Source organism: Benincasa hispida, chromosome 8, assembly GCF_009727055.1.
Source record: "Benincasa hispida cultivar B227 chromosome 8, ASM972705v1, whole genome shotgun sequence".
Classification (NCBI taxonomy): Eukaryota; Viridiplantae; Streptophyta; class Magnoliopsida; order Cucurbitales; family Cucurbitaceae; genus Benincasa; species Benincasa hispida.
In genome coordinates this window covers 34,119,992-34,138,416 of record NC_052356.1, presented here as the reverse complement: position 1 = coordinate 34,138,416, position 18,425 = coordinate 34,119,992, and the positions used below count along the sequence as shown (strand labels likewise).

At 30.4% G+C, this 18,425-nt stretch overlaps 2 protein-coding genes across 3 annotated transcripts; both read left to right on the top strand.

Moving 5' to 3' along the window:
• The first annotated feature begins 1,863 nt into the window (after positions 1–1,863).
• LOC120083305 (H/ACA ribonucleoprotein complex subunit 2-like protein) lies at positions 1,864–3,509 on the top strand. The gene is made up of 4 exons (XM_039038995.1): positions 1,864–2,110; positions 2,431–2,500; positions 2,783–2,888; positions 3,181–3,509. Exons 1-4 carry the CDS (start codon positions 1,969–1,971, stop codon positions 3,340–3,342), a joined length of 480 nt encoding a protein of 159 aa, XP_038894923.1. The 5' UTR covers positions 1,864–1,968; the 3' UTR covers positions 3,343–3,509.
• Positions 3,510–11,037: 7,528 nt separating this feature from the next.
• LOC120084237 (serine/threonine-protein kinase 16-like) lies at positions 11,038–14,844 on the top strand. Of its 2 annotated transcripts, XM_039040137.1 has the most exons (7): positions 11,038–11,184; positions 11,287–11,551; positions 11,781–11,923; positions 12,639–12,782; positions 13,235–13,420; positions 13,763–13,887; positions 14,322–14,844. In XM_039040137.1, the coding sequence occupies exons 2-7, from the start codon at positions 11,338–11,340 to the stop codon at positions 14,545–14,547; spliced, it is 1,038 nt and encodes a 345-aa protein (XP_038896065.1). In that variant the 5' UTR covers positions 11,038–11,184; positions 11,287–11,337; the 3' UTR covers positions 14,548–14,844. The 2 variants fall into 2 exon arrangements, with proteins under 2 accessions (XP_038896065.1, XP_038896064.1); XM_039040136.1 differs by having other exon boundaries at positions 11,082–11,551.
• Positions 14,845–18,425: the final 3,581 nt, after the last annotated feature.

The following is an 18,425-nucleotide window of genomic DNA, read 5'->3' as shown; positions in this document are numbered from 1 at the left end:
ATGAGGAGAAAAGAAAAGTAGAATTAGGAAAAAGGGGAAAGGAAAAATGGGGGAAAAGGAAAAATAGATTTTTTAAAAAAATTTGGCCGACACATCGTGCGTCAGGATAAGTGTCTAGTTGTGTCGACATAAATATGTAAAAAAATGTAGGCTTCATTTTGATCGACGAATTAAAATTATGCCGGGAAAAACCAGTCTATAACGACAAAAACTTATGCGTAAAAAAAAAACGTTGGAATAAGTAAAAATTCTTGTAGTATATATAACACTCATTCATATCTTCACAAATTATAAATTTTGATTTTTATTCATGAAAACATTATATTTTAGTTACCTTTAAGACTTAGGTGGTCTCCGAACTCTCGGAATCTAACTCTTGTTTTTCTTCGAGCATTATTCTATATTTTTTTTTTCTAAGTTCTATTTTTCCCCTTCTTTTTTATCCAAGTTCAACGATCTATAGTGTGATATGACGCTTTTAAAATATTCTCCATCTTTTTTCTGTAAACTTTAGACCCCGTTTAGTAACCATTTCGTATTTTGTTTTTAGTTTTTAAAAAATAAACATATTTCCTCGGATTTTCATACAATGGTTTGTATTTTTATTAAGTATAATGGTGAATTCTTAGTTAAATTCTCAAAACAAAAAAAAAAGTTTTTAAAAGTTTTTTTTTTTAGTTTTGAATATTTGGCTTGGTTGTTTTAATCCATTGGCCAAAAGAAAGTGAATAATAAAATAAGAAATTTGGAGGTGGAGTAATGTCAATAGACTTAATTTTCAAAAATAAAAAATAAAAAATCAAATGATTACCAAATGAAACCTAATTTTTTTTAAATTATTCCTTATATCTCAACCTTTATTCGATAGATTTTAGAACATATTCACAATACGTATTTTTTTGGAATAGAAATTATTACTATTATTATTTTACTAAATGTATTGAAAGTTAATATATATTCTTATTTGAAACAAACTTCTTTTCCTACATTCTCCAAATATTTGTCATTTCCAATTTTTGATAGTGCATGTCAATCTTTTTCTCTCTTAAATTTCTTTCATTTGGTTTTGGTCTACCACTTTGAGACTTTTTTAATAATTAACTTTCAAAAGTTAAGATAATATAACTTTCCATTAGGAGACTTGTAGATTTAAATATTTCACCTCTTAAACTAAGGAAAAAAAAAGTACAATATATATTTATAGATATACAAAGAGAAAATATGATATCAAAAGAAGATATAAATTCAATACAAATATTTAAAAATAGTTGATGTTATATTACCATTAAGGTTTAAAATATCGTTATCCATTAAATCGAGATCTTAATTTTATGAAAATTTTGATGAAAATATCGATACAATATTGATTTTGATAGGTATTTCTAGAAAAATTATAAAAATTAAGAATTAAAAAACTAATTTAAATATGTAAACAAACATTTTATGATTTTTAAACAAGTTAATATATCTATTATTTATATTATATTTATACTAGTAACACTTTTATTATCCTATCAATACAGGACATTCATATTTTGATAAATCTTTTAATTTTTTGCAACTTGCTAAATCTTTTTGATAGAAGAAAAATGTTTGGAATATATGAAAGCAATGCAGTACATAATTTATTATTATTTAAAAAAAAAAAAACAAACAAAAAAAAAAACAAACAAACTTTAACGACCTTGTTTCGAGTTTTGACACCTCGGAAGGCCCAAGATGCTGGAAATGGGCCTTCAATGATGGTCTTGTTGGGCCTGTAAAGCCCCAACTAAACATATCAAATATGAAGATATTATTGGGCTCAAACGTGCGAGAGTTCCGCACGTGGGAAGCTGGTTTCGCATCCATTCTCACCTTAAACCCTAGTAATAAAGAAGAGAAGAAGCGAAAAACCCAAGCAGACAGCAACCTCCGTCGTCGTCACAAACTCCGGCAGCTCCATTTTCAAGCCTCTCATCGGAAGCAATGGGGAGTGATAGTGAGGCAGAGAAGTCGCATCAAAAGGACAAGAAAAAGGAGAAGAAGAAGCTGTTGGCTCTTGCACCAATTGCCAAACCCCTCGCCGGCAAAAAGCTCTGCAAGCGCACCCTCAAGCTTGTTCGCAAAGGTATACCATCTCTTTTACAAAATCTTTGTGAGTTTTGGAGGTGTTTTTGATTGTATAGTGGAAGTTTGAGATCGAATTAGTGTCACTGTTTTCGTTGTCCTCAATCGATGAATGAAAATGGTTGAATCTGTAAGCTGCTTAGTCAAGTTTGCCTCATTTATTCAATCCTGAGTTGGTGATTTTTCTTCAATTTGATATTAAAGGATAAGCTGTAAATTTCGGTAGACCGCCTAAGGGGATAGATTTCCTTTGAATTGTTTGTTCTTGATAGATTTGGCTTTTCTATTAGATATGAAAACCATTCGTCGCTGTTCTTTCAGCTGCTGAGTATAAGTGCTTGAAGCGGGGAGTAAAGGAGGTTGTCAAAAGCATAAGGCGCGGCCAAAAAGGGTACCTTCTGCTATGAATTTTATCCTACTTTTTGGCTTATAGGGATTTATATGATGCTATGATGCTAAAGATAGAACAATGGAGAAAGAAGGAGGAATTATGGAACATAAATATAATTCCAATAGACTTTTATATACATTGTGATCATTTTTTGATGGATTGAAATCAAAACAAGCCATTTGGAACATCTATACTCGTAATGTAATACATGAAATTCCTTCTACTTTATGGTATTTTTAACTGCTGTCTGTTCCCCTTCATCTTTTGTCCTCTGTAATGCAGACTGTGTGTAATAGCTGGAAACATTTCCCCCATTGACGTGATAACTCATGTTCCAATCTTATGTGAAGAGGCAGATATTCGTTACGTATATGTTCCCTCCAAGGAAGTAAGTGATCATTCATTTTCCTTTCTTTTCAGTATGCTTTGATTGTTTGTTTATTTGTTGATGTAGTACTCGAAAAAGTCTAGGAAGGAAAGAAGTAATGGCTGCATAACTGTTCTTTATACGCTAAGTTACTTGAGTTTGATATTGATTCAATGTAGAGCATAATTAAGTCTAGGAGGTTGACACTAAGTTCCTTAGGATCCTTATAAAAGTTTTCTTAGCCATGATTCACATGATTCTTCGTTCCTTGTGAATATAATAATGACGGGATTTAATCGTGTTTGTTCTTTAGGATCTTGCCAATGCCGGGTCGACCAAGAGGCCAACTTGTTGTGTGCTGGTACAAACTAAGCCAAACAAAGGGGAGCTTGGATCAACTGAACAAGAGAAACTCAAGGCTGACTATGAGCAAGTTGTAGCTGAAGTATCAGAACTTACTAGTACTCTTTTTTGAAAAGTAAAGTTGTTTTTTTTTAACTTCTCTCAATGTACTCTTGTAGCTTTTCTCTTCAAAAACTGGTTAGTGTACTCTGTTTTACTTTCAAATTTGTTTGGTCTTGTGCCATTTCTAGTGCAAATCATCTGGCGTAATATTATATACATACAACTTATTCAACAAAACAAGCGAAGTCTATCAAAAAAAGGGTCCAAATCACCTTTCTGAAGCAATCGACAGTTCAAAGCTAGTGGACAGTATCCGGTGTGTACGGATCTTGTATTTCCATTGAGTTTCTTTTAGTAGCCTTCATGTAAAACCTGTCTACTAATTTTTCTTGTTTTCAAATCTTAATCTGTTCATTAGATTTCTCTTAATTTCTCTAATATATTCGTCAAATTTCTGCTGTTCTAGTAAGCCTTTCGTTGTAGGACTAATCCCAATAACAATTATTAATAAACTATTGTTTGTTTTTTCATCATTTTCCTTCATTATATATATTTTATTCACATCCCCTTTTGTTTTCCATTTGAACATATGTTGATAGAAGATTTGGCGTTAAGCTAACGTATGTACTTGTCATTTACATTTTAGCATTTTTATTTTTAAAATTCCAATTTTGAATTGTTTTTGAGATATCGAACAAACAGTTCTAGTTCTATAGATGTTAAATGTTAACGAGGATATTCTTTTCTTCACTCTTCAGATTTTCTTTTCGTAATAGGGTTTGTAATAAGATCGTCATGTCCTTGCTATAATGGAGGTTAGACTTCATGATATTTGTTGTAGTGTTCCTTCTTCTAGCGGAATGGTTAAACACTCAAAAGTAGTGTGTCTCTTCTTTGAGTGAGGGGTCAAAGACTCCAAAGTAGTCTCTTCTTCGAGTGAGGGGTCGAAAGAGCTCTTTTAGTTTAGATCTTTCTCGGATTGGGTGTCCTTCACCTTGTTAGAGGACATTTGTTGTATTTAATTTTTTATGCATTTTAATATATTTCCCCTAAAAAAAAAAAAAAAATCTAGCTCCATAGTAATAATTTCATTACCATAAAGGTTAAATGATAAGTTTACTTGTTTTATTTAGTCTATAAATTTTAAATTTTATATCTAATAGATCACTAATATATTCTAAAAATTAATTGATCTGTTTCATGTTCATTTATATTGAAACTCTAGACTTTCAATTTTGACGATCAACAATGAAATCAAATAGATACAAACTTTAATGTTCATAAACTAAATTTATAATATAATTTATATATAAATAATTACCCTTGTTTTCTTTTGTTTAAATTATATTTTAGTCTCTAAACTTTGAATCTTGTTCTATTTTGGTTTCTAAACTTTTAAAAACGTTCGTTTTAGTCCTTAAACTTTTTAAAAATGTTTATTGTGGTCCATACTATTAAAAATATGATAACTCTTCAAAAGGAATCTGAGGGAGTCTATATTTTTGGATCAGTAGGCTCTAGATGTATTGAGCAAGATGAAGATGAAGTTACATGTGAAAATACTGAATTAAAATGCCAACAACCAATACATATTAAAATAGTGAACGACCAAAATTTTGAACTAAAAATGTATTTTAAATTCTCCCACTTTGCTACATTATTTGAAATTGGAACTCTAGATTTTTTAGCGTAGCTAACTTTTATAGGTTAATCATCCAAAATACAAATTACCTTGCCATTTTGTTAAAAATTTAACAAAATTTTAGTATATCAATGACCAAAATAAGCACTTTTTAAAAGTTCAAGGACTAAAACAATCGGTTTTAAAAGTTTAAGAACCAAAGTAAAATAATATTCAAAGTTTAGGGACTAAAATGAACATTTTTAAAAGTTTAGGTACCAAAATAGAACATTATTCAAACTTCGAGGATCAAAATATATATATTTTTTTAATAATATGTAGGGTGGAGATTGAATTTTAAATATTAAAATTGATAGTATTAGTTCAAATATACTAGTTAAGTTATGTAATTATTGTCGTTAAAAAGAAAGAAAATATTTTATAAAAAGAAAAAAAAAATGCATATGTATTATAAATATCATAAAAATATATGTTTAATGTTTAGTGTCCTAAAAGTCATGTGTCATTTTTCATATTATCCATGTGCCTTGTGATAATTCGTGTTTGGTGTCCATGTAAGTCTAGATCCTACTTGTCATTTTGCGTGACATTTAGTGGATCTCAATGTAATGCACATTGGTGAGAAATCTACTTCAAAATTCCATTAATTTTCATATCCAATTTTATAATTTTAGTTATTTTATTTTAGATTATATTTTATATATTTAATATTATTATGTAAATATATTATTATATTATATTTTCTCTATATCCGTGTTCCCGTTGTGCTCCTCAATTTTACAACACGTTATCGGCACGAGCTTCTATCGTTTTCTTCGTTAAAGGTATGTCAGTTTTTTTCTTTTCGTTATAATTAATAAATTTAATGTTATTTTGCATATTCAATATCTATTAAATTTCTAACATAAGTACAATATTTTATGATAGTGTTATCATGACAAATCTCACAAAATTAGAATTTGCCACCTTTGATATTAACGACAATAATTATTTGTCATGGGTACTTGATGCCGAAATCCACTTGGATGCTATGAATCTTGGGGAGACTATTAAAGAAGGACATACGACATCCAGACAAGACAAAACAAAAGCTATGGTTTCCCTTCATCATCATTTCCACGAGGGATTGAAAATAAAGTATCTTACAATAAAAAATCTCTGTATCTTATGGAAAATTTTGAAAGAGGGATATGATCATAAAAAAAACAGTTATTCTTCCTAAAGCTTATTATGAGTGGATGCATTTGAGGCTACAAGATTTCAAATCAGTAAGCGATTACAACTCCGCATTATTTAAAATCAATTCGAAATTGTTGTTATGTGGAGAGAAAATTACTAATGTTGATATGTTAGAGAATACATTTTCTACATTTCATGTCTCGAATATGCTCCTGTAACAACAATATCGAGAGAAAGATTTTAAATAATATTCTAAACTAATTTCATGTCTTCTCGTGGTTGAACAAAATAACGAGTTATTGATGAAGAACCACAAATCTCAATCAACTGAGCAACACCATTCCCTAGAATGAATGTTGTGAATGTTAATAAGCATGGTCGAGGTCATGACCGTGGTAGAGAAAGAAATAATTATTATTTTCATGTTGGTCGTTCTAATAATTTAAATTTCAAAAGAATCACACAAAATGATGATTACAAAGAAAAAGCTTCACAAGATAAAAGTTCAAAAAGTGTTGAAAATAAATACTTTCAATGTGGAATGACTGGGCATTGGTCATGTACTTTTCATTCATCAAAACGCTTAGTTGACCTCTATCAAGCTTCCCTGAAGGAAAAATAGAAAAATATGGAAGCAAATTTTGCATACTAGGATAATCACATATGACAAATTTGGATGTGGAGAACTTCTTTGATATATATATATAAATATTATATATATATATATATATATAATTATATATATATATATATAATATGTATATACCTAAAGAGAAGATTGGCACAGTTGGTGGAACATCAAGTGTTTCTTTGGATTTTGAGAATATCTAGACTTAATGTTGTTATTTTCTTTTATCTATCTTCATGTTTTTTTTTAGTAATTTTTGTATATTTTAAATGTTGTTTTTCTTATTGTAATTATTTTCTTTTAATGAAGAAACATGGATCATTTTCATATGTCGGGTGTTTCAAAAATGAGCAAAGAAGATCTATGTCTGACAGATAGTGCAACTATACACAAATTACTTACAAATAAAAAATACTTTTCTAAGTTGACAATGTTGAAAGCAAAAGTAAATACAATATCAGGTTCTGCAAACTTGATCGAAGGTTTTAGAAAAACAAATATTATTTTGCCTAGAGGAATAAAGTTTACAATTGACAATGCATTGTTCTCTAGTTAATCAGAGAGAAATCTTCTAAATTTTAAAGATATACGTTGTAATGGTTACATATTGAGACTGATAGTAAGAATAATGTGGAATATCTATATATCATATCCAATGTCTCAAATGAAAAACGTATATTGGAAGAGTTGCTTGCTTTATCTTCTGGATTATCTTATACTCATATACGAGTAATTGAAACATATGCAATAATGAACCTGAAGTTCATTAATCCAGACATATTTACAATTTGGCATGATCGATTGGGTCATCTAGGATCTATAACGATGAGGAGAATTATTGATAATTCAAATGGACATCCATTGAAGAGCCAGAAGATTCTTTGATCTAATGAATTCTCATGTGATGTTTGCTCTCAAAGAAAATTGATAATTAGACCATCACCAACTAAAGTGGGGATTGAATCACCTACATTTTTAGAACGAATTTATGGTGATATATATGAACCTATTAACCCATCAAGTGGACCATTTAGATATTTTATGGTAGTAAAAGATGCATCCAATAGATGATCACACGTGTGCTTATTATCAAGTTAAAATCTTGTATTTGCAAGATTACTTACTCAAATAATTAAGTTAAGAACACAATTTCCTGATTATACAATTAAACCATTCGTCTTGATAATGTTGGTGAATTTACATCCAAATCTTTTGACAATTATTGTATGTCAATTGGGATAAGTGTTGATCATCCTGTAGCTCATCTTCATACACAAAATGGTTTAGCAGAATCATTCATAAAATGTTTGCAATTAATTGCAAGACCATTACTTCTGAGAGATAAGCTTCCTTTATCTGTATGGGGACATGTTATTTTGCATGCAGCGTCACTTGTACGCATTAGGTCAGTAGCTTATCATAAGTACTCGCCATTACAATTAGCTTATAGTCATGAGCCAAATATTTCCCATCTGAGATTTTTTTGGTGTGCAATATATGTTTCAATTGCTCCACCACAATGCACTAAGATGGGTCCTCAAAGGAGATTAGGAATATATGTTGGATATGATTTTCCATCAATTATTAAATATCTTGAACCCCTGAGAAGTGATGTATTTACTGCACGATTTGCTAATTGTCATTTTAATGGGACAAATTTTCCAACATTAGGGGGATGAATTAAGAAATTGTAAAAAGAAATTACATGGAATACATTATTATTGTTTCATTTAGATCCACGTACAGATCAATGTAAACTTGAAGTTCAGAAAATAATTCATTTTCAAAATATAGCAAATCAATTACTAAATGTATTTATAGATGCAAAGAAAGTAACTAAGTCACATATACCAGGTATAAATATTCCATAAAAAATTGATACCCAACACAACAAGTTGTCGCTAATGAGTCTGGAACAACTAGAAGTGTGGTAGACCAGTGGGTTCCAAAGATAAAAATCCTCAAAAATAAAAAATAAGTAAAAAGGACTTGGTTAAGGATGTAAATACCCATGAATAATCTTTGACATGACTAGTGAGGAAAGTAAAAAACCTAAAGATAATAATAATGAGATTTCAATAAACTATATGTTATGACAGGAAAAAATGGAATGGAACTAATGTAGTTATTGACAACATTTTTGTGTATAATGTTGCTTTTGATATTATATCTGAAAATGAGGATCATTAACCAAAATCTGTTAAAGAATGTCGACATAGAAAATATTGGCTTAAGTGGAAAGAAGCAATCGAGGAAAAATTAAATTCACTTTCAAGATGACAAGTTTTTGGACTAGTAGTCCGAACACCAAAAGGTGTCAAACCTGTGGATACAAATGGGTATTTATGAGAAAAATAAATGAAAATAATGAGGTCACAAGATACAAAGCAAGACTAGTTACACAATGTTTTTTACAAAGACCTGAAATTGATTATGAGGAGACATATTCTCCAGTGGTGGATGCAATTACATTAAGATATTTAATTGGCTTGACTGTGTATAAAAATTTGGATATGCATCTTATGGATGTAGTCACAACATATTTATATGGATTTCTTGATAATGATATTTATATGATAATCCCATAAGGATTTAAGGTACTTCAAACATATACATCAAATTCTCGGGAATGATATTCACTAAATTACAGAGATCACAGATTGAAGCGGATGTGGTACAATCGCCTGATTGGTTATTTATTGAAAGAAGGGTATCAAAATAATCTAATATGTTCGTGTGTTTTTATAAAGAAATCACAATCAGGATTTGCTATTATAACTGTATATGTTGATGACTGGAATATAATTGGAACTCTTGAAGAGCTTTCAGAGACAATAGAATATCTTAAGAAAGAATTTTAGATGAAAGATTTCGGAAAAATAATTATTTATCTTGGTTTTCAAATTGAGCATTTAACAGATAGAGTATCTATTCATCAATCAACTTATACAGGGATTTTTTTAAAAAAAATTTATATGGACAAAACACATCCATTAAATATTCCAATGGATGTCTGTTTTTGGATATAAAGAAAGATATAAGATAATAAAGAACTTCTTAGTCCTAAAGTACGATATTTTATTACAATTGGTGTGTATATTGCTAATAATACAAGACCATATATCATATTTTCAGTAAATTTATTAGCAAGATATAGTTTTTTTCCAACAAAAAGACATTGGAACAAAATTAAAAATATATTCTGTTATCTTCGAGGAACAATCAATATGAGTTTGTTTTATTCAAATAAATCAAATTTTGATTTAGTTGGTTATGCAAATTCTAGATATTAATCCACGCAAAGCTAGATCTCAAACATGTTGTCTATTCACATGTGGAGGAACTGCTATGTTATGGCAACCGGTGAACAGACCATAACGGCCACTTCCTCAAATCATGCTGAAATTCTTGCAATTCACGAGGCTAGTCGAGAATGTGTATGGCTAAAGTCAATTACTCAATACATTCTTGAAACGTGTGGCTTGTCTTCTAATAAAAATCTTCCAACAATATTATATAAAGACAACACAGCTTGCATAGCCGAAATCAAAGGAGGATATATTAAAGGAGATAACACAAAACATATTTCACCAAATCTTTTCTACACTCATAATCTTGAAGAAAATCATCACTGTACAACAAATTTATTCAAAAGATAACCTGACAGACTTATTTACAAAGATATTATCAACCACAACTTTTGAAAAATTATCAACCAATTGGAATGTGGCGACTGAAAAATCTTAAGTTATGTTTTCGTGAGGGGGAATAAGTATATTGTATTCTTTTAGGAGTATGTATTATATGAAATATATAATCTTTTTCCTTTACTAGAGTTTTTTCCCATTGGGTTTTTCTTAGTAAGATTTTAACAAGGCATATTTCATATATATATGGGCATCTAAAGGAAGTATTATATATATCATAAAAATAGATACCCAATGTTTAGTGTCCTAAAAGTCATGTGTCATTGTTCCCATGTGACTTGTGATAATTCATGCTTGTCGTAAGTCAATATCCTACTTGTCACTTTACTTATAAATAGTGACATTTGGTGGATCTTAATATAATGCACATTGGTGAGAAATGTACCCTAAAATTTCATTAATTTTCATATCCAATTTTATAATTTTAATTACTTTTATGATTTTAATTATTTTATTTTAGATTATATATTATATATTTAATATTATTATATTATATTTTTTTCTATATCTGTGTTCCCGTTGTACTCCTCAATTTCACATCATNTATTATATTTTCTCTACTCTTGTCGTGCTCTTCAATTTCATAACAAAATCCTTTTGTTTTAACATTGGTGTGGCGTGGTTGCGTGTGCCAAAAGCCGCAATGAATCCATATGTGAAGTAAACTAGCGCGACACACCACCAAAGCTTTGCTGATTGCTCCCACAGGTCAAACACCAAACCAAGCAATCCTACTGAAAAAGTTTCAGGGCAAATGTATATAACTTTTTAGTGTAACGTAAATCGCACTTTCAGTTTACGATCCTTTTCATTTTACATCGAATCAGGTCTGATTTCATTTCCCCTTCCATCAATTAGATTCAAACAATCCCTTCCAATCTATATGCTTTCCTCTTGGTAAAGGGGGAAATGGGTTGCTCCTTTTCTGGGTTGAATGCTCTGTACGACGCTGTCAATGGTGGCGGAGACATTTGGATAAACGAAAATCGGTTTAGGATCGTGAGGCAGCTCGGAGAAGGTGGCTTCGCCTTTGTGTTTTTGGTCAAAGAGGTTATTTCCGACTCTTCTTCAGCCTCTGGTGGTGGTCTCGCCAAGAAATTGAAGGACCCATCTCGTCTTTCCGGTTTGCCCCTTTTCCTTAATCTCTATTTCATAGTCCCTTGTTGCGTTTTCTGATCTGGGTCTTTCTGGGAATGCTTCAATTTGACATTTTTGATCTGGGTCTTGAATGTCTTTAAAATTTGACTAAAGGTGTGGGTAATTTTTGCAGTCACTGGCTTCCAATGTCGTTTCTTGATTTTTGTTGGTTTGAGATTTATGCTTTCTGCTCTATGAATTTGATTCTTCTGTAGGTGATGGAACTTATGCTTTGAAAAAAGTTATAATTCAGAGCAGTGAACAATTGGAGCTGGTGAGGGAGGAGATACGTGTTTCGTCGCTTTTTAGTCATCCCAATCTACTTCCGCTTCTTGACCATGCTATAATTGCAGTTAAGGTAGTGGATAAAGATGTATTTTCTATGTCTGCTTTGAGTTATAAGTAGTTTTATTCTCTTTTTGGCTAGTAGTTTTGATGTAATAAAACATTAAGGAAGCTTTGCTTCATTTTGACTCTCATCTGATGAACATTAGCTTTCATTGAAGATTATGTGCTAAACCTCATGCAACAGGCATATTGAAACTTCTCATATCCAATTCTGAAGTAATTTGGTACTTTTGGATCTTTTGATCTTTAGGTTCCTACTAACCAACTTTGAAGGACGGTGGTACAGAAGTGCTAAGATTGATGATTGTGTTGAAATGTTTTGAAGTGAAATCACAATCACCTTCTGAAAGTAGGAATTGAAAAGAACTTCTATGAAGGGACATTCTCTTGTAGACATTAGTATCTTCCTTTTAGTTAATGTAGCAAAAAGTTTGGCTTATGTACTTCTAGTCTGGACTGTGGATGAATGGATGGATTAACATGTGGTTATCACATGAAATACAAATGCGGATTTTTTCCTTGGAGATTAGAAGTCTCTTACAATGTTGATTGACTACAGAAACTGATTTATGATTATATGTTTTTGAGTTAGTATTGACAATGACATATTACACTTAGGCTTCTGGTTCAAGTAATAATTTCTATGACTATCCTTAACCATTCGAATGGTATTGCCATGACTGTGCATAATCTTTCTCCCCCTTTTTTCTTTTGTTATGGGGTAGTCATCTACTGACGGATCTGTGAAACATGAAGCATACTTGTTATTTCCAGTTCACTTGGATGGAACATTACTGGACAATGCCCAGACAATGAAGGCTAAGAAGGAATTCTTTTCTACATTGGATGTTCTAGAGATATTTCATCAGGTAATAACTATCCGTTATTGCTTTATAGTGTCGCCTTTGAGTTTAGTTTACTTATTGAATTTTTCTTGACTTATTTACTATGTATATCTGCTGACGATGTAAATACTTTACGCTTAATGTGTATCCTTGACCTTAAATTGTTTTTGCTATCACATAACCCTAGCTGCAAACTTGCTGGTAATATAAGAAACTATTGATAAATTTTATTTGAAGTTCAAAGCCTTATGCTATCCATTTTTTCTTCTCATTTATTTTCATAAAGGAGTAAAATTTTGAATGCCCTAAATTGTGCATTTGTCTAAGTGATGTTGAAATTTCACTGGAAGGTTCCTACTTTTCCTCAACACTGTTTTGGTTTTAAATAATATATGCATAGATATCATTACTCTAATTCTTCAAACTTTCACGAATTTTCTTAAAACAAGTTCATTTGAAAACATTTCCTGCTGCAGCTTTGTGCAGGGCTTAAGCATATGCACAGTAATGATCCTCCTTATGCACACAATGATGTGAAACCTGGTAATGTTCTTTTAACTCATAGAAAAGGGAAGTCACCTCTCGCAATATTGATGGATTTTGGTAGTGCTCGACCAGCTAGAAAAGAAATTCGTTCTCGCTCAGAGGCACTCCAGTTGCAGGTTACTGATTGTTCTTTCTTTTCACATAGTGACATGATCTTCTTGTATTCTGCAACAATAACTTACAACAGAATACACACGTGCCTTCAAAATTACATAATCTTCAGTTGGATCATTTTAATCATGCTTGTAACATCTTCGTTTAAATAACAAAGTTATAATCTTAGAAGAATAGGTCCTTGTTTGTAGATGTAACATCAAAACATTCTTGTTATATAAATATACAGCATCGTTCATTGTGGATAGGCTTTTTGCTAGAGAACTAATAAAATCTTCTGACTTCATTACCAACTATAACTTTTCATACTAAACTTGATGCACTCAACCTTATTTTCTTTGTAGGAATGGGCATCTGAGCATTGTTCTGCACCTTTTCGAGCACCGGAGTTGTGGGATTGTCCAAGCCATGCAGATATTGATGAGAGAACTGATATTTGGTCATTGGGATGTACTTTGTATGCAATAATGTGAGTAGTAATAATTTTCCTTGGAGATTAATGAAACCATATCGATCTTTCAGAAACCGTGATAGTATGTTCCTATGATTATGAGAAAACAAGGCACTAGTTGCTTTCCAGATAAAACTATCCTTACTGACCAAAAGCTTTTTAGTTTGGTGAATCATAAGTTTTACAGCCAACCATAGAATGGACCATTTAAATGTGGGTCAGCTTATTAATTAGTAATAATCTAGGAAGAAACTGAACCAAATGTCAATTCAAATTGGTAAGGTAAAAGCTTCTCATTATCGGTCAAAATATCATAGCATCATTCTTCATCTGTTGGTAGGTTAATTATTTGGATCAAGTGCATCAGACTTCATCACATCATGAATATATAAACTACTTTACTGCTGATTGCCGGTAGTTTTTCATGATTATCATTAATGGATATGCTGCAGGTATGGGTTATCTCCATTTGAATATGCACTTGGAGAATCTGGTGGAAGCCTTCAATTAGCAATAGTAAATGCACAAATCAAATGGCCAGCAGGACCTAATCCTCCATATCCTGATGCTCTCCTCCAGTTTATAAAATGGATGCTTCAGCCCCAGTCTGCAGTTCGACCTCGGATCGACGATATCGTACTTCACGTTGACAAATTGATTGCAAAGTTTTCGAATTAGATAAACAGGGCATGAGACAGAAGTTGATAGCTGTACACAACTTTCATGCCTCGATCGTAATATGTCAGTTTAAGCAGGTACAATTTGTTTGTTGAGATTATTTTTCTATGTTGTCTAGGCGTAGCCGGAATCGATTGAAGTTCTTTTTCATTTTGCCCATAAAAATTCTAGTTTGTAGAACAGTGGATTCTATACATGGGTTGTGTACTTTCTGAAATTGTTGATTGTTTTATAGAGAGGCCCAACATTGCTTGCAAGGATACAATCAATCCTTACCATATTTTACATTTCACTAAATTTAACAGCAATTCTCAAATTTCCTGCTTCCTTCTGTGATCACAAGTTGAAAAGTAGTCATTTTATAATAAGATTTTCAGATTATTACAATGCTACAGGAAGTCAAAGGTCTGTCCTTGAACATTTAGCTTCTATAGTTTTTTTTAAGGCAAACAGAATAGTTTGAATTGTCTAATAAGATCTTCAACTTTTAATAGATCATAGTTCATATTACAAGTTTAGTTTTCGGACATTTAGCATCTTGATTTTTTTTAACCATTTCGTGTCCAATGGACCTAAAAGTGTAATAGATTCTTAAATTTTTAATTTTGTGTCTAACTAATATTTGATCTATCAATTTTTTTTGTTAAATTGCAAATTTTGTCCTTATATTTTGGAGAAAGTTAGAATTTAGTTCATATGTCTATAATTAGAATTTAGTCCCTATGGTTTGATAAAAACTCTCACAAATAGTTCTTACCATATGGTTTAGGAACTATTTATGAGGATTTTACCAAACAATAGCGATTATTCTTTAAGTTTTATCAAATCTTAGAGATTAAATTCTAACTTTTAAAACATAGGTTGAAGTATAACTTTTTTGGAATTATAGGACCTAATTTATAATTTAACTATTTTTAAGTCAAAAACTTGATAAACATAAATTTGGAAGTTAGGATTTTATTGGTAGATTAAAAGGGCAAGTCATATGACACTTTAAATTATAAAAAGTTGTTATTTTAAAAGTTGAAGAAGTAGACTTGTAATTTATTTTAAGGTTCTTATAATTGGAAGAAAAAAAAGGTCCAAATTCTAGTTCATTTCAATCTATTAACATGACTGCTTTTACTATACTTTCTTTTTAACTTTTTTTTAAAGAAAAAATTACTTACATAAATTTAGTTTATGTACTCAATACTTTCTATTAAACAAATTAATACCAAAAATATATAAATTGGTACTAGTATATATCAAGCTCCCCAACATATATATACACAAATTTTTTAGGGAAAACGACCTTTTTAATTCCTCAATTTTTAGATATAGGTGCAATTTGTCCCTAAAGTTTCAATTTGACCATTTTAGTCCCCCATTTTTACAAAATAGGTTTAAAAAGGTCCCTATTATCATTTTCTACCTTTATTTGATATTTTTTTTTATTATTTTAAATATTAAAAATTGTTGTGAACTTGAGGAGGGAACACAAATACCAATAAAATATAATATTAAAATAAATATAATACAATATAATAATAAAATAAATAAATATTAAAATAAATTAAACATAATATATAAATATACGAAATAAATAAATAAATAAAATAAAAAGGATGAATTTCTCCACTTTCTCAATCTTTTTGGATTTTGCCCAATGTGTGTGTTTCAAAACTCACCAAATACCACTATTTATAGGCAATTTGGCAAGTAGGAGGTGGATTATATGGACACTAAGAATGAGTATTTACAAAACACATGACTATATATATGGAGTGTAGAGAGAGTGACATTTGGCTTTTTGACACTAAGAAGAGTATCTATTTTACACATAATATGTGATATTCATAATACTCCCCCTTAGATACCCATTATATATATATATATATATAATGCATCTTTAAAATCTCAATAGAAAAAAACTCATTGGGAAAAAATCCTAAAGAAGGAAAAAGAGTACATATTTCATATAATCTAATATTCTTAAAAAGAATACAATATAATTACTCCTCCTCATGGAAACATCACTTGAGATCTCTGAGTCGCTGCATTCCAATATTGTGCACCAATTTCTCAAAGGTTGCAGTTGGTAATAATTTTGTAAATAAGTCTGCTAGATTATCCTACGAACAAATTTTTTGTATAGTGATGTCACTGTTTTCTTCAAGATCATGAGTGTAGAAAAACTTTGGTGAAATATGCTTTGTTCTATCCTTTAATATATCCTCATTTGATTTGGGATATGCATGCTGTGAGGATTTGGGATATGCATGTTGTGTTGTTTTCAAATAATGTCGTTGGAAGATTTTTACTAGAAGACAAACCACATGTTCCACGAATGTATTAAATCATTAATCTTAGCCATGCACATTCTTGACTAGCTTCGTGAATTGTAAGAATTTCGGCATGATTTGAGGAAATAGTTGTTATGGGCTGTTTCTTTGATCGTCATGATATAAAAATTATTCTCCATGTACTAAGTAACCTGTTTAAGATCTAGCTTGTATGGGTTAAATAACTAATCTGCATCTTCACAACCAACTAGATCATAATTAGATTTATTAGAATAAAATAAATCAATGTAAATTAATTCTCAAATAAAACGTACCATATGTTTAGCTCTAGTCCAATATCCTCATTTTGGAGGAATATCATATATATGTAACAAAATTATTGAAAAATACTACAAAATACAGTGTATAAACTAGTAAAGCTATATAAGTGCACTTAATTTTCAAAATTTATAGTTCTAGATATTTTATATATAGACTGATGCAATTCCATTTACTCTATGCTTTATTTGCAAGCTAAGGCAAAATTTATCATCTCAATTTCTTTCTTCAGAAATTCTGTTGTGTTTGAAATCTCTTTAGGAGTTTCTGCTCAAATCATCAACATGTAATGAATCTCAAGTCGTGATTTCTTTATAAAAACACATGGACATATTGGATTGTTTTGATATCTTTCTTTCAACAAATATCCACTTAGACAGTTGTAACACATTCGTCCTGATTGTTTCAATCCATATTACGATCTCTATAACTTTATTGAATACAACTTCCAAAAATTATATTTATATGTTTTACCTTAAATTCTTCTGGGATTCTCATATAAATACCATTATCAAGAGATCCATATAAATATGTTGTGATTACATCCATAAGATGCATGTCCAGATTTTCATACACAGTCAGACCAATTAAATAACTTAATGTAATTGCATCCACAACTAGAGAATACGTCTACTCACAATCAATACCAAGTCTTTATGAAAAACCTTGTGCAACTAGTTTTGCCTTATATCTTGTGACGACATTATTTTCATTTATTTTCCTAAAAAATATCCATTTGTATCCCACAGGTTTGACACCTTCTGGTGTTCAGTCTATTGGTAAAAAAATATGACGTTTTGAAAGTGAGTTTAATTCTGCCTCGATTGTTTCTTTCCAGCTAATCTTTTCTATGTCGACATTCTTCAACAGATTTTGATTTAGGATCTTCAATTTTAGATATAATATCAAGACCAACATTATATGTAAAATGTTGTCAATAACTACATTAGTTTGATTCCATTTTTTTTCTATCATAACATATGTTACTGAAATCTCATTATTATCTTTAGGTATTTCACCTTCCTCACTAGTCATGTTAAGGATTTCTTCATGGGTATTTATATCCTCAACCAAGTCTTCTTGACTATTTATTATTTTTCTTTTTCAATGATTTTTATCTTTGGAACCCATTGCAGGGATGGAGATCGAATCTCCCAGCGGAAGCATTTTTTTAGAACACCTTGCATCCCGCAATCTGATTTTTACATTAAACAAAATTATCGTACAAAAAAAAAATAAAAACACGTAAATTATCATGCATTGGGAAAAAGATTG